Source organism: Rhipicephalus microplus, chromosome 9 (assembly GCF_043290135.1).
Source record: "Rhipicephalus microplus isolate Deutch F79 chromosome 9, USDA_Rmic, whole genome shotgun sequence".
In the NCBI taxonomy this organism is placed as follows: domain Eukaryota; kingdom Metazoa; phylum Arthropoda; class Arachnida; order Ixodida; family Ixodidae; genus Rhipicephalus; species Rhipicephalus microplus.
Genome location: NC_134708.1, coordinates 105,229,323 through 105,256,489, shown reverse-complemented (window position 1 = coordinate 105,256,489; position 27,167 = coordinate 105,229,323). Strand labels below are relative to the sequence as shown.

At 44.1% G+C, this 27,167-nt stretch overlaps 1 protein-coding gene across 1 annotated transcript in view; it reads left to right on the top strand.

Annotated features, from left to right (window-relative positions):
* Positions 1–2,523: 2,523 nt before the first annotated feature.
* The window catches only part of LOC142771437 (neprilysin-1-like), a 59,640-nt gene continuing 34,996 nt past the window's right edge, over positions 2,524–27,167 (top strand). Inside the window, exons 1-4 of the mRNA XM_075872914.1 lie at positions 2,524–2,655; positions 8,755–8,934; positions 11,440–11,581; positions 24,212–24,310. Coding sequence (XP_075729029.1) covers positions 2,611–2,655; positions 8,755–8,934; positions 11,440–11,581; positions 24,212–24,310 — 466 coding nt within the window. The 5' untranslated portion in view covers positions 2,524–2,610. The remainder of the gene's footprint in view (positions 2,656–8,754; positions 8,935–11,439; positions 11,582–24,211; positions 24,311–27,167) is intronic.

Below are 27,167 nucleotides of genomic sequence, written 5' to 3'. Positions count from 1 at the left end.
TGATTTTTTCTAGTTGTTTCTCCGTGAAGTGTGCAGTCGTCTTCAGCAAGCTTTACAGGGGACCGTACCTCACGTACAAGGCTGTTACTGACCTCATGACTCCTTGCTACAAGTGAAGTGCTAGAGTTCTCGCTCTGGGCTACAGCTCGCGAATGCGTAGACAAGCGCACAAGCAGGTAGTACAGTTGCGTAGATTGGGACACGTTTTCGTGTTATGAGGGGAGCATTGGGCAGTTAGTCCGAGTGGGCATTGCGCCCACTCGCTTTCACGCGTGCCTTCGTTCAGTTTGATGGTGATGTCCGCTTCTTGAATGTCAAGTTAAAGGGTACCAGCAAGCAAGTAGGTGCGCAGGACGATCGAACTTTCTCCTTATCATTTGAAAATATTGCATGAGTGGCGCCACTGTACAACACTGCAGTGAACGCAGCCACGCCCCCGCGAGGTGCAGTTCAAACTGAGTGCGATAGTCGTCGGGATCATAGCTCACAAAGTAAGTCAGAAGTCGACTCACTCCAACTCAATCACGCTCAGATTGAGGGATTATTCTCAGTGAGTTTGGCTGAGTTATACTTTGGCGAGTCAGTCAGAGTCGGTCGAGCAGAGTAAAACTTTGATGAATCGGAGTTCAAATGAGTTCACTCGAGAAAAATCTTGACGAATATGAGTCTGAGTGCGTCTGAGTAATAAAAATATTCTTGAGTCTACATCTCAGTCAGCCCGGCTGACTTATATCATTGTGTGTAAGTCTTGAGTGATCCCGCTTTTGAAGTATTTTGGCGAGTTTGAGTCCGAGTGCGTGCGGTCGGCTAAAACCAACGCCTTCTTCATTTCTGTCAACGCCAGTGCCAACGCATGCTCCTCAACAAGAACCGTCCGTCCACCTTAGTTCACGGAGTAGTGGCGATGCGACGCTTCATGATGGGCAGGGCTATCACTAGTGCGGTCAAGCACGTTCCTGCAGAGATTCGATTGACGAGTTTCACACTCTAGTATCATACGTATATCAGATTTATTCCTTCGTGCTCCTTTATTGTGGCTCGAACAATGCAGCCGCTGCCTCAGAGCGCTCTTAAACACAACGCATGTGACAGTGCCGCAGGAAGCGTTCTACATTGCTTGGCTGGATGTCGCCACGAACAGTGTCACGCTAGCTCAAAACACCGAGCCTTTTACAGAGCGATGGCAGAGTAACCGTCATCATTGTGAACACGAGGAGCGTAAGACGCCGCCCAACGGATCTCTATACAATGAAAAAAAAATTACTTCATATGACTTCCGTGGTGAGGCACTACATGAGTTCCCTCCCTCATCACAGAAAAGCACACGCTAAAGCTAGGTGATGTCGGATAGCAGGAAAGGGCGTGAGGAGAGAGTAGGAAACAGTTGAATCGGGGGCGTCTGGCTGGCGTATAAAAAATAGAGGAGGTGTCGGCCAAAATAATAATGAGCACCATTTCGGTTTGTCGAGGCCCTGGTGAGTCCTACGCGATAACATCGAAAGGAAACGTCACTCACATCGAAAAGAAATCGCATTCAGGCATTGGACTTTCTTTCCAGATGTTATTATGATTTATCTGCCCACTTTTAGTTAACAATATATCATGCTGTGTTGCAATCGCGCATATTATATTGTCATTTATTTTTGGGTATGACATCCAAAAGCAACCTTAACAGACTACTTGTACTACAAGAGAAAGCTGTGAGGGATATTGCCAGGATCAGTTACGGAGCGCACACTGGAGACTTGTTTCTTAAACATAATGTTATTCGGGTTAACACTAATTCTGAACCATGACTATTGCACTGTTTCAGATTTTCTTCACCAGTCTTATTAGAGTCCTTGATATCTTCAGCAACGTTAACCTTGAAGACAAAGCTGTCTGTACTACAAGTGCCGAGAAGGTGACGGTTCCCCACACGAGATCTGGCTACAGAAATCAAACCCCTCAATTTTTCCTGCCAGCATTTTCAAACAAATATGAAAAGGACGACTGTCGCCTACTTACACTAACACAAAAAAAACTAAGAATACTTGGTCAGGTGCAGTGTATAGGTCTTTTCTTTGTGCGTACGTTTACAAGTAGAGTGCTTATTTTTTGTGGCCGTTTGTGTAGTTGCATACATTTATTTATTCATTTAATAATTATTTATTTATTTATTTATTTATATATATTTATTTATTTATTGTAGGTGACGCTACATCTGTATGCACAACGTTTTCCAATTTTCACTCGTTGACTGCGTTTCACTTTCTTCTGCCTTGTATGTTACATGAACCCATTTTTGTTAGGCCTTAGGTGCACCAAGCTACAGTTTTATAGATTTTGCTCTTGGGCCCTACCCCCCTTTTGTACGGAAAAGATAAAGACAATTGTAATAATGAGGGAGTCAGCGCAGACTACGGTTATTTTGCCGGCCTAGGCATAGGGCACTACTGAATGTACGTTTTCAAACAGTTAGCTAACGCGATAATGTATTATGCACTGTTTACGGCCCTTTATTTGTTTAATTTCCAGCTGGAAACTTATGTACACGTCTTGACCCTAATACGCCTCATCGTTCCTCTTATACCACCTTCCAATCAACTTCCCTGGCAGAAGGCTGCTGGGATGTACACAGCCTGTATGTCTTTCGCCGAGTCCTATAGTCCGGAGGTGAGCATGAATATTTTAATGACAGTTAACGAACCAATTCGCTTTAAAGTTCAACATACTCATACGTTTAATATACAAATGAACTCTAACCGGGATACTTTTGTAGGTAAAGCCAGCACTGCGCAGCTAACGACAAAAAAAAAACTGGACATTATACAGAGAAGGCGCATCTAACAACTGAATTTATTGAAAAAAAAAACAAGCAGGGTTGGGTGACCTACAAAGGAGAGGGCAATAAAGACAAGCCACATAGTTGTACCGGGATGCTATGCTGTAAAACCTGTTACGATTGTGCATAGTTTGCCTTCAGTTCCCTCTCATTTGTATGCCACCCCACCCTCTTGATTTTTTCGTTTCGAAAAATTCAGTTGTTAGATGCACTTTGTTTGTGTTAACTTCAGTTTTTTTTGTCCTCAACATTGCAGCTCTTCCTGTGGAACATACTCACAGTATGTTCCAACTAGCCTCCACACAGCTACTATTGTAGGCGTCGTATAACAACAGCGAGACTCGATGAAACGCAAGTCATTTTATTGCGGTGCCTAACTAAACGTGGCTGCTGCAAATTGGCGTATATTTATGAAAGTGAGGAACTGGTATAAAAAAATGAAATGTATTAGTAGACGTTCTCTTGAAGAGAAAAAAGGCGCATCACATCCTTGACAGTGCGGTGTGGCGTCTAACAATGCAGTTTGTACATATGCACGAGCACCTAACATAAAAATAGAAAGCATGACGCCTAGAGAGCGCAAGTCTAACAGCGCAAGAAGTAAGCGTAAATGCATTGTTGAATAGACGTTGAAATACTTGTTGGGAAAATGGGGCGAATAACAAAAGATACAAAAAATTGATCATGATTATGGTAGGGCCTAATGCGAATTCCAAGTGAAGCTCGTCAGGTGTTTTGAATTTTCGATAAGTTAAGACACATGTTAGTGCTTCAGGCACACGCAGCTCTCAATTTCGGAATAAGTGGCATTGACTCTTGGCTCGGGCAGCTCATTTCGCATTAGCGGAGACGTCGTTGTCCCACAAGGTCCATTCTTTGTTCAGCAATAATTTATTGAGACTTTAGTACACCGGCACACGTTTATTAGGAACACAACAGTGTGTGTAGCGTGACTCACCCGGACAATGGCGCGCAGCCGGCTCCACGTCAATTGCGGCAAACGGAGCGTAGCGCCACTGCCTCGCTAACCGGGACCGCTCCAGGCTGCCCTTGGGCGGATTCCACAACAGTAGACACAAGACGGTATGCATCACTGTGGCACCGCGGAACGTATCGTCTTGCCACTGTATCGTTACCTGTATACCCTGAGCGCTACGCTTCATCCTGCTTCGCTCTATCGATTACGCCGACGCTGCTCAACACAGGAACGGGTGCCTCAGATCTGGATGGGTGGATGTGTTTAGAACAAATGTTTGACGATTTAGGCTACGACGTTACTCTACTATGTGAGAGCAATATTCTGTCCCTAATTTAGAAATGCGAACTAATATTGCTTCCTGTTCTCGTGTTTAGAAAACTCGACTGTGAGAAAGCAGAGAGCTGTCCAAGTCTATGATTAAAGCAAGCTCCACACTGACGCTGTGTGTTTAGAAAAATGTGTTTAACAGTTGTGTTTAGAAAAAGGGGTTACCGATTTAGAGCATCGGGTACTCCACTTAGGCAGAGCTGAAAGCCATCCTGTGGGCCTCACACAGCATGAAGCCACGTAAGTTAAAACTACGGCTCCTATCAATGCAGAAGCAAACCAACTGTGGAAGCTGAGCACGATTATGTGTTTAGAAAAAGTGGTCAACAATTTAGAGCATTCGGCACTTTACTATAGGAGAGCATGAAGCCTTCTCGTGAGCCTCACACTTGATGTGGTCACGTCGACAAAAATTACGCCGTGAATGAGGACGTAAACAACGATAATTCGACGCGACAAAGGCGAAAGCCCTTCACGTCTCATACTCGCAAGATCCGTCCACCGTCCGTCTATGCTCAGTCATCATTGAGACCAACAAATGCTTCGCTGATGTCGGTTAGGTAACTTGGACGCCTTGTCTTCGGCATTCGGACACCAATGTGGAGCCAAACATGATAACGTTAACAGTAACGACGAAGCTTTCATGAAGAATATGCGTAGTGCTTATATTCGCCGACAAGCAGTACTTGCGGTTTGAGTGGAAACAGCTAAAGCGAATGACTTCCACAGGAGAAGGGCAGGCGCAGCGGCAAACAGTTCCACAGCAAGCGGTTCGCAGAAACACCCAAGATTGTGGTTTTTACCAATGCTGCACGCTATATCGAACGCTATATAAGCAAAAACAAAAACAAGAAAAGAAACATGGTATAGTAATTCAAACGGCAGCAGGTTGTCACCGAACATACTAGCAAATTTAGGAAGCGTCTTTCAACTTTTTTTAAAGCCAGCCGCTGTGCTCTATAAATGAAGGAAGCGTACAGCATACATTAGTACTTTTTTCTTCGCACCTGTTGAAAATTTACTCACTTGAAGATTTTTAAAAACTCAGGGGAAGAGAAAAAAGATGTGCTTGTGCAATTCACACCGAAAATTCTTTTTTAAGGAATGACAGAGAGATATAGATTCACTTGAAAAGAAAATGAAGGGCTAATTCACTCAATGACTAGCAAATGTCATACCAGGACGGGTGCTTCCTTCGTGTGACAGCACCCGTCTTTGGGTGATGTTCTTTTCTTCCGCCTTTCACTATGCCATCCTTGCAGCCATGGTCAGTCTTGGCCTTGGAAGAAGACTGTGTAAATGAATCGGGAGCTATTTAAATGAACGGAAGATATATATGTGCACTCCAAACGGTGCCACACAGTTCTACGCAACAGAGAAGGATGTACTCCAGAGTGAAGTGCTCAGTCCACTCCTTTTCAACATCACCCTGATACTTATAACAAGGATATTGCCGCGAGGAGTGCACAACAAAATTTACCCCACCGATATCTGTATCTGGAGTGCTTCAAGTACCACCAGATTTCATTCGATATAGCGTATTTACGCCATTTGGCTATTACCGCAGGTCACGCAATCACCTTTCAATAGATACCAGCTCATTGCAGTATACTGGCCAATGAAAAAGCAGATGAAGCGGCCCACAAAGGACTTGAAAAGCAAAGTTACAGGCAAACCTATTTCATTTAATCAGATGCTTCCCAGCTAACTAAAAGGCTTGGTTCCGAAGAAAAGAAGAGGCTCTGGAACCTCTTGACGTATCATTATGCTTTCCTCCACTCTATAAACCTACATCTAAAAATTAGGCTCCCATCTAGAATCCCTCGACACCTGGAAACTCTCTATCATGGTCTCCGGCTGAACAGTGCTTAACAGAACAACTTACGATACTGCTTCTGTCAAGTAGAAAGTCAATACTGTAATAACAGTGGTTCCATAGAAACTGTACAAGATATCTTGTTTGAGGGACGAGCATATGCCGATGAGAGTGCACTGTATAAACACTGCATGCACCTGTTAACCGCAAGAACTTTATCAGTTGATTGTGTCTTGGGCCCTTTCCCCGGCTTCACGCAACAGACGCATGCGATGAAACTTATATTCACGTTTTTAGACAATATCAGCCCGCTAGACAATCTGTAGGAGCACGTTCAATACTCGTACAAATCATCCTATCAGCACACGTCCCCGTTCAAGAGACAAAAAAACTGTATATTTACTTTTTCTTTCCCCTTTACCTTATTATTTTTTTCTTTCTCTATTTTTCTCTTTCAGTCACCAATTCTTTCCCCCACGCAGAGTAGCAAGTCAGCGATATACACATGCCGGGTATATTCTCAGCTTTTCAATAAAAAGCTCTCTTACTCTCTTTCTCTCTCTTCGTGTTTTAGTTAGTATCGTTTTTGTTCAGATCGATGCACACCAACCAACTCGCATCTTTTCACTTCTAATTCATATTAATTGAGTGGCGTTATCGCGTATGAACGCGTGCATTAGGTATTGTTGTTGTCCGACTTCATATTGCAAGAAGAATGCACCTACAGGCATGTGTTTTTGCATGATTAATATTCACCATGACAAATCTCAAGACGACCGCCTGTCCAAATCACAAATCTCTTTTGACAAACGCTCTCTTCTGGGCTCATCTACGAATTGTGGTATTTACTGATCAATTACTTTAAATCATTATTCACTTAAGTGAATATCTACATGGCTTCACTGTTAGATTGATCATGCTATTCGGGTGTACTATCACTTGTTCATCAAGAGCGCGACTGTTTTGATCATTATTGCCAGACCCGCTAGAAGGAGGTAACATTTATTTACTTCTTCTCACTCATTTCTCATTCCACCTTGCTGTACGTTTGTTTTGGTTCAGCTTTCAGCTTACAATAATCTAGTACTTTAAGTTAAGGTTTCAAGCTAAACTTCCAGCTTACAATACTCTAGTTCATTCTAAACTTGACTATGCTTCCCAAATATGAAGACCCCCCCCCCCCCCCCTGGCTTACCTGATAAATAAAATATAGTCTCTTCAAAACAAAAGTGGCCATTTCAAAACAAATAATTGCTTTTAAACTTACAGCATAAATGAAAAAAAAGTTTCCCGTATTACCGTTTTTTCTAGTAATGTAGACTGTTCTCACTTTTGTCCCTCTCTCACAATCTCTCGGATAACGGTTCGTGACTGTCTGCACTTTCAAACCTGCCCACCAAATAATCGCTGGTATGAACAATTAATTTAATCAAAACAGTTGTTTGCCCAATTAAACCTGTTTTTGTATCATTGTAATGAACAGCCTAATGGTATTGTTTTCACAAAAAGCCACGAAGAATTCACTCACAAATTAAAGCATCATCTCACTATTTGAGTGACTTCATAATGTTGCCTCAGATATGCATCTGGAAAAAAGGTGCGTTATCTAGCCCACTGCATAACTGTTCAGGAGAGAAAGCTCCAGCCTCGGTTGTTGTTCTGTTAGGCCTTCTCTTTAGTGCACCTTGTTTTTATAATTACTTTTCTCCAATTTTTCTATATCGATACCATGTTACTTTTTTTCGAACCTCTTTTATTTTGTTTTTACTGTTATTTTTGTGTCTGTATGCTACTACTCGCTCTCTGTAGTGCCTTTGGGCCTTTAGTGTACATGAAAAAATAGGTAAACATAATTTTGTATTTCTTATTGTGTTGAAATCATTTTTGAATTCCACCAGCTCGCATTTTGGCTGTGTGCTCCCTTTCGTTTTTCCGTTCAGTCTCTCCTCTTTTCTGTGACAAAACACACACACAGATTAGCGCCCTGTTTTCTCAGTGGCATTGCTGGAGTCCACAATAAAGCTAACTTCTACACAAAGTCGGCACCGATGATGGGTCCTCCAACGTTGGCGATGGCATGGCGACGGTTAATGTCCACTTAAACGGGGTCAAGACTGAGGTCAAGCGTGACTGGTTTGTGGTCACACATTTGTTATACTGTGACCTTCAACAGCCGTTACGAAAAATGTGTCATGGCGGCGTCATCCACGGTATTAAGAAATAGTGGGATGGACAAAAATTGCCGCAACTGTATCAATAAGACTGCTTAACCTTGCGGCTCAATACATCAGGCGGAATAGATGGCTTGATGACAGGCTCACTGCCCTCGCCGTTATCAGTGTCTGGCCGTAGAAACTGCAAGGGGAAAGGCACTCGCGTGAAATAAGTATTTCGAATACAATCGCTGAATAAAGAGGTTGGTGTTTTGGTGATACCGCTTAAGCGCAATTATAGCTATGAACCTATAGCAGCCTTCGCTCAGTGTTTACCTCTAGCAAGAAAATATTCGAAGAATGGCTGTCTTTACATGAATGAAACTTTTATGCACGCACCTAGGCCTGTGAGGAGGGGGAATTCGTGTGTGTATCTTTTTCTTTTGCACGTCCCGCTTTTTGAGGCAGTTTGCACATAAAAAAGACCACTCTGGTGCAGAACGGCAGAAAATTGCAGTGGTCTTGTGTACGCGTTCTGTCCTCCATGTTTTATGGAGCGCCTAATTGTCTAATTCCTGCCCGCATGGGCCATTGCGCAAAAATTGTTGCACCTTCAAGTACCATTGCATAACATTCGGACATTATTCTATCGCAGACGGCAGATCTTGTAGAGTGGATGCAAGCGCTAAACATGGACTTCCTGAACCAGACAAAAATGTTGGCAGTGAACCCAGTTGAAATGATGGTGCGCGGCTCACTTGACCTCGGAATCGAGGCTGTTTTGGTCATTTATTTTCAGCAAAGAAAGTTCATCTCTGGGAAGAGAATAATAGAGGTACGGACACGACTAACTTTCTCACTTAGAGTTCCAATGAACACTCCACGTCTGAGCTATATGCAATGAAAAATGTGGATATATTTATTTAGTGGCGATCTTACGTTAGCCTTTATATTCGATGCTCCAACACTGTAGAACAATGTACAGGTGCCTACCCTAATCATGCCGACATTATTTTGCCTTCAGCATTGCAATAGAAGGCCTTCGCTGTCTCAATTAAGCTAAAATAAATGGAATAACGAATAAAAACGCGACTGCGCTCGCTGAGCGAGAAAGTGCACAAACACAAAAACATTACATTGCATGCTGATTTAAGCAACTACGCTTTACTACTCACGGTGACGGAATATAAGTAATATTCGCATTTGTAATAGAGAGGCCCAGCAGCAGCCTCAGTTAGTTTCGTTATGTATCTAATTAGGGAGTTAATGATGCGCAATGTTCAGGGGCATAAGTGCCAGTTTTGGCCCAAGAGTGCCGTCATTTCGTGTGTAGGGATTTTCCAGTCTAGTTTATGAAAGGGTTGACTTAACTGCAATTGGTGGATGTGACATGCCTCTATATATTAAAGCCGCAATTAGGTAGCTATAAACTGCGAAATCATTCGAGAAATAAAATAATTACAATTACAAATGTTATCTATGCGCAAAAAGATTTATTAGAAAGAGTTGGCAGCCTAGAACTAAAAAAGTACTTGTTTTCGATAAAATATTTGAAATCTAGAATATGGAATTATATCATTTTCTTTTTCGCTGCAGTTTCAGCGCGCAAAGTAAGGCTGTGCTACTTGGTCTAAAGAATGTATGTCATTTTTTCAAATTAAAAGAAAGAAGCTAAAGGACGTTAACGTAGCGAATCGAGGCGACTGTTTTATTTTTTACAGCGAAGTTGCCTTTTCCTATGCAGTGCCGGTTTCGCCGGCGTTCCCCAAGCAGCCCGTGTGACTAAGAGGAAAGAATAATGTTTGTGAGAGGGTTAATTAACTTGTCATACCGTAATTACCCGCTGTAACCAGTACCAAGCATCTTCAGAGTAGCAAATATACATATTCGATGTTAGTGGCAATAGCATGTGCTGTGTTTACCTTGTGTTTGCTATTTGTATGTTTTCCTGTCAGGGCTGTTTACTGTGCTGGTGAGTATGTATCTGCCAAATCCTCCACTACTTCTAAGTACGTAGAACTTTAGGGCTTGGCTCGTTATTCATCACGTATCACATGTCGCATGGTGACGGAGGATTCTATAGAGGGGCACTGTCGCTGCATTAGGCGCAAGGCTTAGATTGAGGCCAAGTCCTCAGCGGAGGTAATACTGCAAAATCTAGAGCTACAGAGATACCTAGGCAAATGTACATGAGCGGTACTGTGACAATGTGATTGCAATCATCATTGTAAGCGTAGGATATCTACGTATAGGATGCCTTTTAAAGTTACGCTGCTTGATGCGAACGAAAACGCGGATACATTTTACGGGGAACTAAGGAAAGCACAAGAAGTTTTTTGGCCTATTTTTTGGTACATTTAGAGGAAGGCATGTTCTCTCACAGAATGTATGAAGAAGCCTTGTATAGGACGCAGCTAGTTACAGCGCGTTATTCCTGCTGAAGTGAAAAACAAATTGCATTGTTGACTACTCGTGTCTGGCGTTCTTAAATGTACGTGAGTAGAAGCGCACAAAAATACGACTTCCTGAGGCACGCGCATTCTCTTATTGCAGATGTCACATCTAAAAGAGAAAAGCTAACACAGCCCTTTATTTGTTGCTCTGACCTTATGGTGCGAGTAAGCTGCAGGAGTGCCTTTAGAATGCGTTGTAGGCTGGCTTGGCGTTCCTACTGCCGGCGTACAGTTGCAAAGTATATAGCCAGTACCTGTGTTTTTGTACTGTGTGCCCTACGTATACCTTCGCAATGTGCTGACTCTGTAGTCCATGAACTTCTAGCTATGCGCTTAGTATTGCGTGGGCAGTATTTCCCCCCTTCCCCCGTGATAGGCCATAAAGAAAGTAGGACACTTGATTTATATGTGAGGTTTAACGTCCCAAAACCACCATATGATTATGAGAGATGCAAGGTAGGGCACCTGCTGCAATTCTACGCTTGCATTATACAATATTACACCTGTCAAGTGACTCGTCAGCCACCGGCATAAGTTTACGAAAAAAATTTCAAGTTCTCGCGTGAATCTCTAATACAATTTATTCAGTGACACGCAGAGTGCCTCGATTCGACTCTGGCAGAACCTTGCTAGTTATTTGTTGCTGTGCGCAAGGTCACATTGATTTTTTGCCCGCACACCGAAGCCAAGACCTGATCAAGCACTCGAACCTTTCACGTGAAAAAAAAAAAAAAAAGGCTACGACAACAATACTTCTAACCCTGCCCATTCGCCTCTGATCTGATGATGCTCGATAGTATGATGCCTGCAAAATAAAGATATCGTTTTTGCCGTGAATCTCCACTTGAAATGTTTCACAAACGTTTTCTTTTTATTTCAAATCGCAGATCGACTACAGCACAGAGCATCATAAGTGGCGACAGAAGGAGCACTCGCAAAAAGACTACAAATCGTTTCTCGCCATGTACGGCGTGAAGCCACCCGATGACTATGAACTCGCTGAAAGGATAAGAAGATACGAAGCCCAACGTGAGACGCTTCCGTTCCTGCCCCCTTTTTTTTTGCTCCTCACAATTTATTGCGCAGTTGAAACTCGACTTCATAAACTGATGAAGGTGCTCTAAATATTTATATATTTTTGGTAACTTGTGGAGTTTGTAAAATTGAACAAATTTCTTTGTGCATAGAAATCTAAAATTATAACGTACGTACATAATCCTCCCAAAACTAACGTGGTGCTTTCTTTGCCACTGGTACAGTCCTTGCACTCAGTGCATTCAGTGTGCGTGTGAAAAGTGTTTGAAAGCAGCCCAGCCATGAATTCATTCTATGTTCAGGTGATACAGGTGAGGTGGACAGTCGCGGGAAGCTCTGACGGCGGCTGACAGAGAGAACTAAAAATTCAGGCAGCTTCACTATATTTGTGTCAAGCATAAAGGAAGAGTGGGGCTCGGCAGCGTTCCTTGGTGATGGAGGCGCGAATGCTTGAGGCCTGTTTGATTAAATATATACGCACGTTGCAGAACCCCACGTGGTCGAAATTCCCCGAGCCTTCCACTACAGCATGTCTCATAACTATGAGGTGGATTTGGGACGTTTTACCCTAGTAAATGATATTATTAGCCTCCCTTGTTTCTCCTATACTCTCTTTTTTGTTTTTCGCAGAATTTTTCTTTCCGTTTTCTCTTGGTTGCATTTTTTGCTTTTTTTCCCTATTTTGTTTTTTTTTATTTTTTTCAGTGCGTGTTTTATCTCTTAGTTTTTATACGTGATTCGCATTGGCTCGTTTCTTTTGTCGTATGAGTAATGACCGCACTTAATATCACCACCAAGGCGCTCTAGCAGAAATATAAAAAAGAACTACGTTTAAATCACCATCAAGTGCTCGGAGAACGAAGAAACAAGACTTTTCCTTGGCTCGAACGTGCGCTCCAATCCAATCCAATCTAGCAATGTGCCAATACCACTGCTTTGGCGGTCTTACCTGCACTACGCAAAGTGACGACAACAGCGTACGAGAGTCTGGCACCTAAAGTGCACTGCATCTAATGCAGTTTATGTTCTAGCAGTCAACCCAAGAAGCTTCCAATGATTTCTAGGGGTGTAACGTACCTCTATAGACCACAAGGTAACGAAAGTAACCACCAAGTCGCCCAATAGAAATTTTTGTGGGAGCAACGAACCAATATCACACTGCGCCATTTGGCATCTATAGGCGCTACCAATCGTGGAGTGCAGCTTAGTCTATGTGGGAAAAAAGAATACGCCAAAGCTTGCTTCAAGTAACGCTAGGCTTAACAGCGAAACTTCACGTTTCTGAACTATAATCTGGTTGTTTCGACGTTGCTGCTAAGCTAGAGGATGCTAAGTTGCTTCTTGGTTGGTTGTCGGTGAAGAGAAGTTCGAGTTAAACCTGAGACAGTCACAGACACGACAAGCATGTCTAAACTCCGTAGACATCTTGAAAATTTATCGTATATAGCATCAAGTTCAACTTGAGTGGAGCCGGGAGTTCGATACCTCCACATCATGTATGTTAGAAATACCAACCAAGATATCTGAAACCACGGCTGCATGCAAATTCAGCCCACTTTAAAATTTTCACAAGCGGCATAGCGGAAATATAAAGGGCCGACCGCTTGTTAAAAACACACACTCTCATACCTACCTACCTACCTACCTACCTACCTACCTACCTACCTACCTACCTACCTACCTACCTACCTACCTACCTACCTACCTACCTACATACCTACCTACCTACCTACCTACCTACCTATCTACCTACCTACCTACCTACCTACCTACCTACCTACCTACCTACCTACCTACCTACCTACCTACCTACCTACCTGCCCAGCCGCGGTGGTCTAGTGGCTAAGGTACTCGGCTGCTGACCCGCAGGTTGCGCGTTCGTATCCCGGCTGCGGCGGCTGCATTTCCGATGGAGGCGGAAATGTTGTAGGCCCATGTGCTCAGATTTGGGTGCACGTTAAAGAACCCCAGGTGGTCGAAATTTCCGGAGCCCTCCACTACGGCGTCTCTCATAATCATACGGTGGTTTTGGGACGTTAAACCCCACATATCAATCAATTACCTACCTACCTACCTACCTACCTACCTACCTACCTACCTACCTACCTACCTACCTACCTACCTACCTACCTACCTACACACACACATACATACATAATACGTGCATACATACATACATACAAACATACATACATACATAGATACATACATACATACATACATACATACATACATGCATACATACATACATACATACATACATACATACATACATACATACATACATACATACATACATACATACATACATACATACATACATACATACATACATACATACATACATACATACATACATACATACATACATACATACATACATGTATGCATGCATGCATGCATACAAAATTCTGTGAGAAACGCAGCATGTAACAAGCTCAAGAAATGGGCAAGAAAATATCAAACTGAAGCATATGATGAGCGCGAAAGTCGCATCAGCCAATTATTTTTCATGCCAAAGCTGCACAGTTTTTCTCCTAGGCTGAAAAATGTTGCAAGCAAATACCAAGTTTATTTGATTGTTTTAAGCCTTTAACAATAGTAAAAGTATTCACCCTCTTCCCCTACAGGAAATGAGGTCCATGCATAAAATCTACTTGCAAAACAAGTGATGTTCAAAGTGCGTAACTTGGAATCTAGGCTGTGCATATGTTACTCCTGCGTTGTAGTCCGCCTTGGTGGATTAGTGGCTATAGGGTGCATGGCTGGTGACCCGAAAGTCGAGAGTTTGATCCCGGCCTCGTGGGTCACATTCACATGAATTGATCGAGTGATATGTGGGGTTTAACGTCCCAAAACCACCACATGATTATGAGAGACGCCGTAGTGAAGGGCTCCGGAAATTTCGACCACCCGGGGTTCGTCAACGTGCACACAAATTTGAGCACACGGGCCTACAACATTTCCGCCTCCATCGGAAATTCAGATTCAATCCCGCGACCTGCGGGTCAGTAGTCGAGTACCTTAACCACTGAGCCACCGCGGCGGGGTGCATTTCCTACGAAGGTAAATGGTACGAATTTGTGTAATGTGTTATGTCAGTGCAACTTAGCAAAGACCAGATGGTCGAAATTGCCGGAGCCCAACAATACGATGTCTTTCATAATATTATCGTGGTGTCTGGACGTAAAATATTGCTTGTTATCGTTATTGTTGTTATTATTAATAATATTATTCCTTTATTGCGAGTTAAAATATGTTTACTCCGAGTGGCGGGTGCATCAAAGCAAGGTGAAAGAAACGCGGAGGCTCACCCTACTTCTCAAATGCCATCTTCTATCGTCCTTCTTGCGTCTTTTCTTTTCTTCATTCTCTCTCTCCTTCATGGCCTTTCGTGTGGATGTAAACGACATTTTGTTTATACCACAATACACTCACTACATCATTAGAAGTAAACAAAATAATCAATTGAAGCCCTTACGTCGCCAGATTAAAAGATAAATGCGTTAGCCAGCCTTCCATAACCCTCTCAGCAAAAGATTTTGACTACCTAATTCACGTGTGTATTGCATAGCATTTCGTGTCTGTTTTCTTTTTATTTCCCCTTTTTGTTTTTTCTGCTTTTGTTTTTTTCTCTCTGGCTTGCTTCCTCTTCTTCTCATTTCTATACGTCACTTTATTTGAAGCACTGCGAACTTAATTTCGTCGTCAACGAACTCGAAGAACAGAAGCATGAAGGTTTTCTCTCTTGACGCGAGCGATGATGATGATTGATGTATGAGGATGAGGTTTAACGTCCCAAAACCAATATATGATTATGAGAGACGCCGTAGTGGAGGGCTCCGGAAATTTCAACCACCTGGGGTTCTTCAACGTGCACCCAAATCTGAGCACACGGGCCTACATTTCCGCCTCCACTGGAAATGCCGCCGCCGCTTGACGCGAGCGCCCGCTCCGTATGCTATGGCGGGCCACGCTATATATGAGTGTTTTTTTTTCGCATTCCACCAAGTGCCGACCACAGCATACAACAGCCTATCCCCAACACGTGCTTCGCCGTTAAGAACGAACTTTCATCGAGGTGATCCTGAGTCAGCGCGTTGTCCGAATTGGGGGTGAGCCACTGCCTAAACTGGTCATCTAACACCTTTCCGTCTTGGTAAGGAAAACGATGCGGTTTCTGCGTACAATACTATGAGAATCTCAGCTGAGCTTCGCAGTCATGCGGGTCAAGACGGTAGTTCAAGCAGAGCACCGAGTTTCATTTTCTGGGGCACCCTTATTCCAGTGATGTTTCGAAGTACGGCGAAAAATTCCCATTTGAGACATGATTATTCCCTATTTTTTATTCATTTATTTGGGCGTTTGGGCTTTTTCGCAGCACATTTTTCAGCCCATCGGTAGCCACGTGCGCGTGCCTCTCCAAACACATCTGCCATAAATGCATGCGTTGGCAATGTTTGCGGCTGTTGTAGTTATATCTTTCTAAATTCATGATGTAGCTTATTGCAGGCTTTAAGGCAGTACCAGGAGTAAACTGCAAACTGTTCTATATGAATATCGAAAACGAATCTCAAGGGCTATGATCCCTTGCCGTATGCGCCAGAACCAATAGGTGACCGGTAAATTGGGCAATGGCAAAGAATTGTGGGATACGATGGCTTCCGGTTCAACGCACCAGACGGGTAAGCAGCGGCACGCGCGCATTTTTGTACTGCTCCGATGAAAAAGGCACCTCGCCGTGCAATGTCAGTGCTTTTTTTGGAAACCGTGACTGTGACGATGACATAGCTACGAAAGACATGAACGGTCCGGAAACTTTTTTGTCGCACTAAAATGATCTGCAATGATATTATGCTGCTCGGGGGTGCTGTCAGTTTTGCTACCAGATCAGTCGATACACAAAACAGCTTTTCTTTTATGATACGGTACTGCAGATAAGAAGTCACCATTTTAAAGATCTCACGGGATGGGGATGACTGTAGCAGTGTGCTAAGAGCTAATTTCGGGATCGCTGCTACGGCTGAACTCGTCAGTCAATCGGCATGAAGCGCAACATTTATTGAGCGCGTTGAGATATTTTTTTTTCTAGCCTTCAGCGCGCTACAAGACGCATTTCTTAGTCAAAGCCAGATGCTTAGTAGAACACTGATCTCGGTCAAGCTGCACAGCACGGCGGCACATAAACAATACAGTCAGACATAGACAACGCCGAATAATCAAAACCCTGCGGTTGTTTAACGCAATTCTTCCTTTGGGTGCCATCCTGGCGCACACTTTGACCAAGATAAACGCAAATGGACTCGTCCAGCGCTTCGTGTTAACTTACTATTGAGTGAAGCTTTCGCGTTTTTGTCATGTATATTGATGCAATGGCCGGCACTCATCTCGTATGGCAGGTACAGTGGTGAGCACTGTTAGGGTGAACACGCAAGCGCGTGGCCAACGGCTCAATCAGCGCCACGTAACAGCCATCGTTGAAAACATTGCACATGCGCAGCATGTGCTTTGCGAAACACTCTTTCCACAGCACGCATCATGTCATCAATACGCTTGTTCGTCGTCTGCTAGCCGCATTTTTCGTTCGCTGAGATGATACCTTCTGCATTTCAAGGTCCATCTGGATTTAAGATTGGCGCGTGAAGGAAAAAGGTGAGTGTAAGAGGGATAATTATTAAACTTTTTATTCAAGAAAATTGCACTTTTGCAATTTAAGATAAACAAGACCATGAGAACAAATATAAAAACATGGGCAAATCTAATAGCCAGTCATGTGACCACTTACAGCAACGACTGCAGCTATTCTGGACGGTAATGAGTCGTAAAATGACCGAACATATTCCCGATCGGCTTTCAGCCTTTTCCACTCGTTGCTGACTTGCGCCAACAACTGGTCCGGAGTGGCAGAATAAAGGGGCTTCCTTGCCAAAGAAGCTTTCAGACGGTCCCACACGTTTTCTATCACATTCAGGTCTGCTCCTTTCCGTAGCCATTCCAGTAGCTGCATGTGCTGCTCCGCCTAAAACTCCTTGACAGCCCGCGCCGTGTGTAACGGTCACCGGTCCTGTTGGAACAGGTGATCACCTTCTGGGAATAAACAGCTCGCATATGGCAACAGCACATTGTTCAAATCGTTGCAGTATTGTTCCGACGATAAGTGTCCACGTATACGTTGCAGGGGCCCTAAACCATATCTTGAAACAGCACGCTCACACTCGATCTTCCACTGGCAGAAACACCTTGCACGTTGTCTGGGTCGTTCCTGCGTGGCATTTTGACGTTAACTAAAATAATTGCTTTTCAAAGCAAGAAGTTTGCCTCACCGTGTGCCTGGTAGTCTCCAAACACGCAATCTTTGGTCTTGTCGCGTCGAAAACATCGACTCATCCGAAAAGATGACGCGACCCCACTCTTCTGATGTCCAAGCTTCGTGCAACTCAGCGAACTGCCGTCGTGCGTCCTTGTGTGCCACCGTTAGTAGTGGCTTCTGCGCTGTGACGCGACCGCGAAGGCCCGCAGTACGCCGGCGACGTCGAACAGTGGTGTCCGAAACGTCCAAATCCAAGTCCTCGCGTATTGCTGGGGCTGGCGAGCAAGGGTCACAAACAGCAGCTGCAAGTATGAGGGCGTCATCATCGTCTGTGGTAGCTTTAGGGCGGGGCACGCGGGGTGCATCCTGAATGCGACCTTCATACTTGTAGGCTTGAATTATCCTGTTCACAGTCTTCAGGGGCATACTAACTAAGGCGCCAATATACCGCTGTGAATAACCTTTCAGGGAAAGATCGACAATTGAGCACCGTTCATCATCAGGAACCCTAGCCATAATATGATCTGGCGACAGAAGGAACGGCTGCAAAAGATGTTTGGTTGTTTTATATACGGCGTTGCATGCACAACAATTTTGAAGGGAACGAATATACACGCCCCCATTGATATACAAGTTTTTTTTTTGTCTTGTTCTGTTCAAGCACAGATGTTTAAAGAAATCTTAAAATGCAAGATGCATGGACTTAGAAAACAATAATGCGGCTAGCAGACGACGAACAAGTGCATTCATGACGTCATGCACGCGGTGGAACAATCATTTTGCGGAGGTCGTGATGCGCATGCGCAACGTTTCCAGTGATGACCGTGACGGGGCGCTGACAGTGCCGTCGGCCACGCACTCGCGTCTTCACCCTAACAGTGCTCACCGCTGTACATTTCGCCCACGCGTACCATTAATATTTTCGCTAGGCGCACCTGAGCGACAATTTATTTCTGAATTTAATATTCGTACCAAATTCATGCGTAAGCTTTTTTCAGCGTGGAATACACACGTACCTGTGATAAAATTGTTTTCGCACACTCTAGCTTCAACGTTCCGTACTAAAAGGCTACCTGTCGCTGTGTCTCTCTTCCCAGCCATGGCCCACCTCAATTTTTTTTCTTCCATCCACCGGAATGATACCTGCGTTTGCCTTTCACTCTGGAGTAGGAGCAGCCAGCGCCACAACAACCGACCATGGTTTATCAGGACAAAGATAAACGGGTGGCCGCGCGCGTGAATCCCGAATAATCTGAGGCTTGCGGCGAAGCGGTTCGCGATCGTGTAATTTTCTCGAACCGTAAGCCGATAGGAGACGGTGGATCCCACAATCCCTCGCTCTTTTACTGGTCACCTATTGCAGAGACTGATGGCGCACTTTGACCGCTGTGTATCGGTCGGCACAGAACAATTTAACCATTCCTGAAGTTCCCTGCAATATTCGAAAGGATCCTTTTTTTTTTTCGTTTCGTTCAGAGTTGAAGCTGATAATAGTCTAAAAAAAGGAAGCGTTCTCTGCACGAACACACTTCCTCGTTCATGATGGAGGCCCGTTCTGGCTCGTTTCGGCGCTCCTAGCGCCGTCTGTCTGACGGCCGACAGAAGTCAGTTGTGGGTTGTTGGGATCATATGCGCTTCTTTTCACAGGGTGACACCGTGGGCCGTCAATGAGCTTCGTGCACAAATACTCGATACACAAAAAATTATCTCAAGACGTATTGGTAGTTCAGTGCGCCGTGCTAAGTGTGTGTCCTCCCATTATTTTGTTGAAAAAAGGCACTCTGTGCCATGTCGTCCCTTGTGATTGCCTTTATTCGTGAAATAAAGACTCATTGCGTCTTTCTCGTTTGTGTCGAAAGTTGTGAAAGCCGAGTGCCGTAAAAATGACATTGTGGAAGACGAACCGGAAACAGGAGATTCGCTTTTAGCCGAGTTACAGCCAAATAGAGCTGAAGCGAATGATCCACTAGATGTAACCATCGAGAATGGGGCCCCTGCTTAGCACAATATTCGAGAAAAGAGAAGAGAGAGAAAAAGCTGCCCGTGTCTTTCCACGAAGGAAAGTCGAGAAAATGCGTCGCAGACTGTTCGGGGCATAGCGTGAATGTTGCGTAATTGGGTATGTTTTGGGAAAGCGTAACTGTTATTTCACCTTTATTATCATTTATTGAATGAAGGTCAAGTGTTGCCTTCAACGAGTGATGTCGGGTGTTGCAGAGAATCGCCATTCGACACAGAGGCATGAAGGAAGCGTGGACATATTGCGTCTTTTACAAGCCTTTATGATCACTCGCGTCACCTGTGGATTTCCGTACCTACCTTTCCGTGCCTTTCCATACCTGCACATCATGAAGAAAGATGAGCTCAAATTAGACCAACTACTACGACTTTCATATCGAAAAGCCCTCAATCTACCCCCATCGGCCATAAATGACAGATTTCTTGTGATGAGCATATATAATACAGCGTCAGAGCTTTTCAAAGGTCATCGCACAAACCAAATGATTTGGCTCACACATGCCAAGGCAGGTCGCGCCACGCTAGACGATCTCGGCATAAATCCGCCAATCCAGGTTGCCGGTCAACTATCACGACCACAAGAATAAAAAGAAGGTGTGCATTTTCAGCCTTGGCCACGCAATATGCATTCCGTTTATCACAAAAAACAGAGGAGAGGCCAGAGCCACAATATGTGACGAATGGTCGAATTGTGAAGACGCTGTCTTTGTGGATGCCGCCGAACCCCTGCACAACCATGCCACGACAGCCATGGTTAACAGAGGACGGGTCGTGGACAGCATCTCAGCTACCAAGATAGATATCACATCCATGAAAGAGGCCGGTATAGCCTTAGCCATGCGTAACCCAAAAGCCACGTACGTCCACACGGATTCTTAGGCGGCGTATCGCAATTTCGACAGAGGTCAAGTCGGCCGGTTAGCACATTCAATTCTGCAACAGGCTGTGGCCCGTCGTCAAGAAGGTCAGTCGTTACAACTGCTATGGGTACCAGGGCACACAAGAGTTGGAGGCAATTAACTGGCACATACCTCAATGCGGTCTCTCACACCGGGCCTCCGCTGCTTCATCCACAACACAACGTCTTCCTCATCGGGACGAACCCCAGCCCCTCATTTTCTGTACTGACATCCTGCAACACATCAGCCTGAGTAGACGAACTCTACCTCCACCTGACCCTAAATTATATAAGGCATTGCACGTCATGCGGAAACGGTTACAGTTATCATTTCCCAAATTACTAGGTATTGTCGAACATAGACTTTTTTATGTACAATCCGCAGTGTAAAATCTGTTCTAGGACGGTCACTTTATTTCGTATAGTCCGGGAGTGCCAAAACATTCCCAGTATGTCGGCCACTTATGAATCCTACAATAGTCAAGTGGGAGACGACCCTGTCCAGCTCTGACCACTACCACCATAGTGATTTATTTATAACCAAAAATGTTTTATTCTCTCTACTGTTGCTTCAATCACATCTACTCGACTCAAGCAGAGTATCAAGTGAAACGAAAGCTCAGTAAAGGCACCCTTGACTGAATTTAAACGCGCAATCTAGTGCCTATGTTACGGAGAAAGAAATATTTCTAAACAGAGTTTCATACGATAATACTTAGAGCGGAATCTGGCGATTCGATCTTGTACCCCATAGAGTGCCTCGATGCCCGCTCCTCCGGCGGCGCACGGATCGAGGTGTCCTAGTACCCCCAAGAAAATTATAGAATGTACACGCTTCAGATTGGATCGCGCTAGCTATTGAACTAACTACGCCTCCTTTTCCACAGTTTCAGTTTCGTTCTTCTGCAGCGTGGGTTGTGGGGTGCGGTACAAAGCACTGAAACAGTGCTTTTGGTGTTCAAAGAGACTGACTGTCTGACCGCTAGCTCGTGTAACATTTTCCTGCAACATTTACAATTTGTGTTGTGTCGTACTAAAACTCGATTGGATGCTTTGAAATAAAAAAACCAACTAACCCAAAGATCCTGCCGTCTGGTGCTCGGGTGATCCCCCTCTGTGGGCGAGTGCCGTCAATGCAAGAGGATCATCATCATCGTCACCATCATCATCATCAACAACAACATCATCATCGTGATAATCATCATCATCATCATCATCATCATCTTACAAGAGGCTGACGACCACTAGGTCTGAGATTTACTGCAGATTCAAAGCTTTACGAGTCATATTTGACAGTTTAAGCGAAATGTCGTCCACTTACCGCTGCGCATAAATGTAGCGTCACACGCCAGTGGAGAATATTACATCTAGTTGACTTTTTTTTGTAAGTGCGTCTTGGCGAAACTTGTTTAAATCAACTGCATAACGACAGCAAAGGAAAGTAAAAGCACCGCCACGCTCCTCTAACTCGACTCCACAACAAAACGAGAGGTGCTTGGTGGCAGACCACTGGCAGCAGACGGAACGTCAAGTGTTTCTCACTTACAGACAGACAGACAAAAATTTTATTTTTGTCCCGAGAGGCCAGGAAATGGGCCAATTAAATAGGTTTCCACCCAGCCGTCGCCGAGTCCCATGTCGGAACAAAGAAGCCATGCGTCTCAGTGCATTCACGCCCGGATTCGGCGGCTGCATTTTCGATGAAGGCGAAAATGCCGTAGGCCCGTCTGCGCAGATTTGGGTGCAGGTTAAAGAACCCCGGGTGTTGAAAATTCCCGGAGCCCTCCACTCATAATAATATGCTGGTTTTGGGACGTTAAACCGCACATATCAATCAGCGCGTTCACAGGCCCTCTGGACAGCCCGAAGCTGGACATCTTGTCTGGGGTTTGCGATTGCCGTCGTCCAGTCCACTTTTCGGTTAAGGTCCTGTAACGCAGGGCAGTGGCGGAACATGTGACTTAGAGAACAATTATCAGCACAATCTGGACAAAGTGGATTAACTTCCGGTCGAAGCATGCTCAGAAAGCCCCTGGAGGGTAAGACCCCGCCTGGAGCATGCGGAGCGTGCTTGCTTGTGATCTATGGGGCTTATAAGAAGGAAAGGGAAATGTACATGACTCTTCTCTGTAATGAGATGTTATCTCGTGACAGGCAACGAGAGGATTACTGTGGACGAGCTCTCCTGAACTCTTAAAACCGTTATTTCCATTAATATATAATGCGTGCTTTCGAGGGCAGAACAAGAATGTTTGTTTTCCGATGTTGTAAAAAAATCATATCTTTACGCTAAATCTGGAACGCCCTGATGGTGCAATATATACCCTGGTAGTTGTATATGTGCAGCCCCGCCGCGGTGGTCTAGTGGCTAAGGTAATCGGCTGCTGACCTGCAGGTCACGGGATTAAATCCCGGCTGCGGCGGCTGCATTTCCGATGGAGGCACAAATGTTGTAGTCCCGTGTGCTCAGATTAGGGTGCACGTTTAAGAACGCCAGGTGGTCGAAATTTCCGAATCCCTCTACTACGGCTCTCTCATAATCATATGGTGGGTTTGGGACGTTAAACCCAACATATCAATCAATGAAATCAGTTATATATGTGCAGGTTTCACTTCTACCGCACAACCACAAAAATGATTTGCAATAACACTTACGTACAAAAGAATGAAGCAAGCTTCATATAAATATAACTTCATATTGCTTCGTTTTGCACTCGGCAAACAAGCATCGCAAGTCTCAAAAACGTGATTCATCCGAAGCAGATCCCGAGCCTGTATTTACTGTAGTTCTCATTGAGGGTACAAGCTTCACTGAAGGAGGCCGCGTAGACGCTAGCGCCAGATTCTTTTCTATAGGGTATATTTTACTTCTTCCTCCGTGGCCTGCATATACAGGGCGGTCAGGGAACAGTTGTGCAGTGCGAGGAGCCAGTTTTTACTGGAAGACGCTGCCTGCGTCGGCCTTAAGAGGCGAGAGAGAGGGGAGGAGGGGTACAGTTGGCACGAGACGCGAGCTGGCGGCACAAGACGTGATACGTGTATCAAATGTTTTGCATTAAAAACGTTTGAAGAGTAGGGCACACCTCTTTAACTCGGCTCTTGACGCACCGTAAAAAAATTTGCAGCGATTGATTCGTGAGGCGATACACTATGGTGACTACTTGAAAAGGTTTTTAGGGAGACCTTTTAGGATTGCGCGGTCGGGTACAGAAATGCAAATAAGGGTTCCCAGAGAATTGTTGAGGCGAGCTAGATTGGAAATGATGATGCTAACTAGAAGAGTGCCCTGTTAATTGTTTTAAGCGTGATGGCAATATGCCTGTAAAGAAAATGGAGCTGTGTGCAATATATATTTATATTTATATATGTATCTTCATTCATTCTATCCTTTATGTAGTTGAACAGATTGCAGATCCCATACTCTCCAAAGCTGAACGCGCGGTGGACATTCACATTTCCGATCTCGGTCAACACACAGCTCCATATGTCACGTCAGGTAGGTAAGTGAGGTAAGAATTTCTCGTTATATCAACAAGTGAAACTGTGTTGTAAAATTTTGCCTCGACTGATTCCATGAATGTGTCACCTAATAAAACATATTGGGAATTACTTTTTCTCCTGAGCGAAAAAATTCTGGACCCGTTCTACGAATCGTGAGAGACGATGTAATGGGAAGAAACGGCTGCGTATCAGCACATTCTAGATGCTTTCTTTTCTTTCTTTCTCTTTACTTTCGTGCTTGTCTTTCTGCGCTTGACGTCCTTGTTCAGATTGCGCATATGCGCGTATGTCGCAATTTTTTCAGTCATGTCGACTTTTCATCATCATCATCATCATCATCAGTATCATCATCATCATCATCATTATTAGGCTGACTACGTCCACTGCAGGACAAAGGCCTATCCGATGTTCCACCAGTCAACTTGGTCCTGTGTTTGCTGCTGCCACTTTACACCCAGAAACTTCTTAATCTCATCTGCCCACCTAACCTTCTCTCTCCCCCTAACCCGCTTGACTTCTCTGGGAATCCAGTTAGTTGCCCTTAATGACCAGCGGTTATCCTGTCTACGCGCTTCATGCCCGGCCCATCTCCATTTCCTCTTCTTGATTTCAACTATGATATCCTTAACCCCGGTTTGTTCCCTGATCCACTCTGCTGTCTTCTTGTCTATTAAGCTTACACCTACCAATTTCCTTTCCATTGCTCGCTGCGACATCCTCAATTTAGGCTGAACCCTCTTTGTAAGTCTCCACGTCTCTGCTCCGTGTCTTTGCCGGTATTTAGCTCCGTAGCTCCGTAGCTAAGTACCGGCAAGGGGCAGCTGTTATATACGTTTCTCTCGAAGGATACTGGCAATCTACCTGTCCTGATTTGAGAGTTCCTGTCAAATGTGCTCCACGCCATTCTTATTCTTCTAGTTACTTCGATCTCGTGGTTCGGCTCCGTGGTTATTACCTGTCCTAAGTAGACATAGTCTTTTACAACTTCAAGTGCACTATCTACCTATTCCGAAGCGCTGCTCTCTTCCGAGGTTGTTGTACATTACTTTCGTTTTCTGCAGATTAATTTTAAGACCCACCTTTCTAGTCTCCTCGTCTAACTCCGTAATCATGAGTTGCAGTTCGCCCCCTGTGTTACTCAGCAATGCACTGTCATCGGTGAAGCGCAGGTTACTAAGGTACTCTCCATTAACTCTTATACCTAGCTGTTCCCATTCTAGACCTCTGAATACTTCCTGCAAGCATGCGGTAAATAGAATTGGGAAGATTGTATCCCCCTTACATCCTCTTTGATTAGTATTCTGTCGCTTTCTTTATGAAGCACGGTGGTAGCCGTTGATAGATTTCTTCTAGGATGTTCATATATGCTTCGTCGTTCGTATGGATGTTCACATACACTACGCTTTGGCGACGACACATCGTCAAAGCGTAGCTATTGGTACGATGTATCGTCGACACCCTCCTTAGAGAACATGCGTTGGTTTCGGGGAAACAAAGGGCAAGCTATGGTGCACTGGCGCGAATAGCATTGGTAGCCTTTGTCGGCTTATTTTCCTGGGATCGAAGAACGGATTATCATTAGTTGCTAAGCTATAGCAGTATACATTTGTCTTGTGTATCAATGAAATAAGATATGATGATGCAATAATACAATTAGCTTGATGTGTATGGTGTTACCCTTACGCAAACTCATTGTTATGCTGCGTACCTTTTTTGTCTTCTTGTATTTATAGATTTGTTGATTTCTATCCACAGCCTTTTTTCCTAAGAACTTTGTTGTATGGTAATTTGCGATTGTTCTTTTCTCTGCGGACATTTCCAATGCAAGCATAAATGCAGTTTATTATGTATTGCATTATGATGTAGGCGTCCTTACCCTTTTTTTGTTATGGGGTTCGTAAGTAATGCTAAGTAAATAAATATAGCGGTAGATATGTGCGGCTGAGTACATATATAAGAGCGCTACAGAAAGCACAGATATAACATTAGCACTATAATAAACATTTTCGCTAATATGGTGCTTGTGCATGCATGTTTTTGAATGCGCAACGCTACTTTACGCGCTGGTGGTACATATATATATATATATTCATCAGAATGTCATCGCCATCGTCATCTAACCCTTTCCTACAGACCATGCGGCACATACCCTCTTTCCACGGGTCTCGATTTGCGGATATGTGCCCCAGGTGATTAGCGTATATCTATTCTGGAACAGTGAGAACAGACATTGGTCTTTAGGGTTGCTAAGAAAAACAAATGCGAGAGCGCCAAGAAATACTGACATCGGCAGTGTTGGCCTACCTAATGCAAAGCTTAAATGTCCGGGTCACTACAGGAATCGTTGCCTAGCATTCTGTGAGGCAGTCGGGTATTGTACAACACAGTCAAGCCAGGTCTCGAAACTTCTTTGGAAAAAGACGCTATGCACGCGCAATGTTTGTGAAACGCCACTGGTGGTTGGTACGCTGGTGGTCTGATTTCCTTAGCATTGCATATGTTCCAGTGTAAACTTTAATTGGTGTGACTTCGGGGTGAAATGCCTGCTTGTAATGCAAAATGGCCTGTGCAATAATCGCTTAAAGAGAAGATTTCTATTGTTCTATTAAATTGTATCAAGTTTTCTCGCTCAAAACGAAGCCAACACCAGATATTTGTGAAACAAGTTGTTTATCGCAATCGCGTTAATTATTATCGAGGTATTGTAGTTATTGGCTTCACTGCCATTTGAGATGCGGTGAAGCATTTTTTTCTCGACTTGAAGTTAGTATGCGATAAATCCAGAATCCTTATTGCGTAACATTTTTATGAAAATATACCTAATTTCAAATGAACGCTCTGTATTCAGCCTT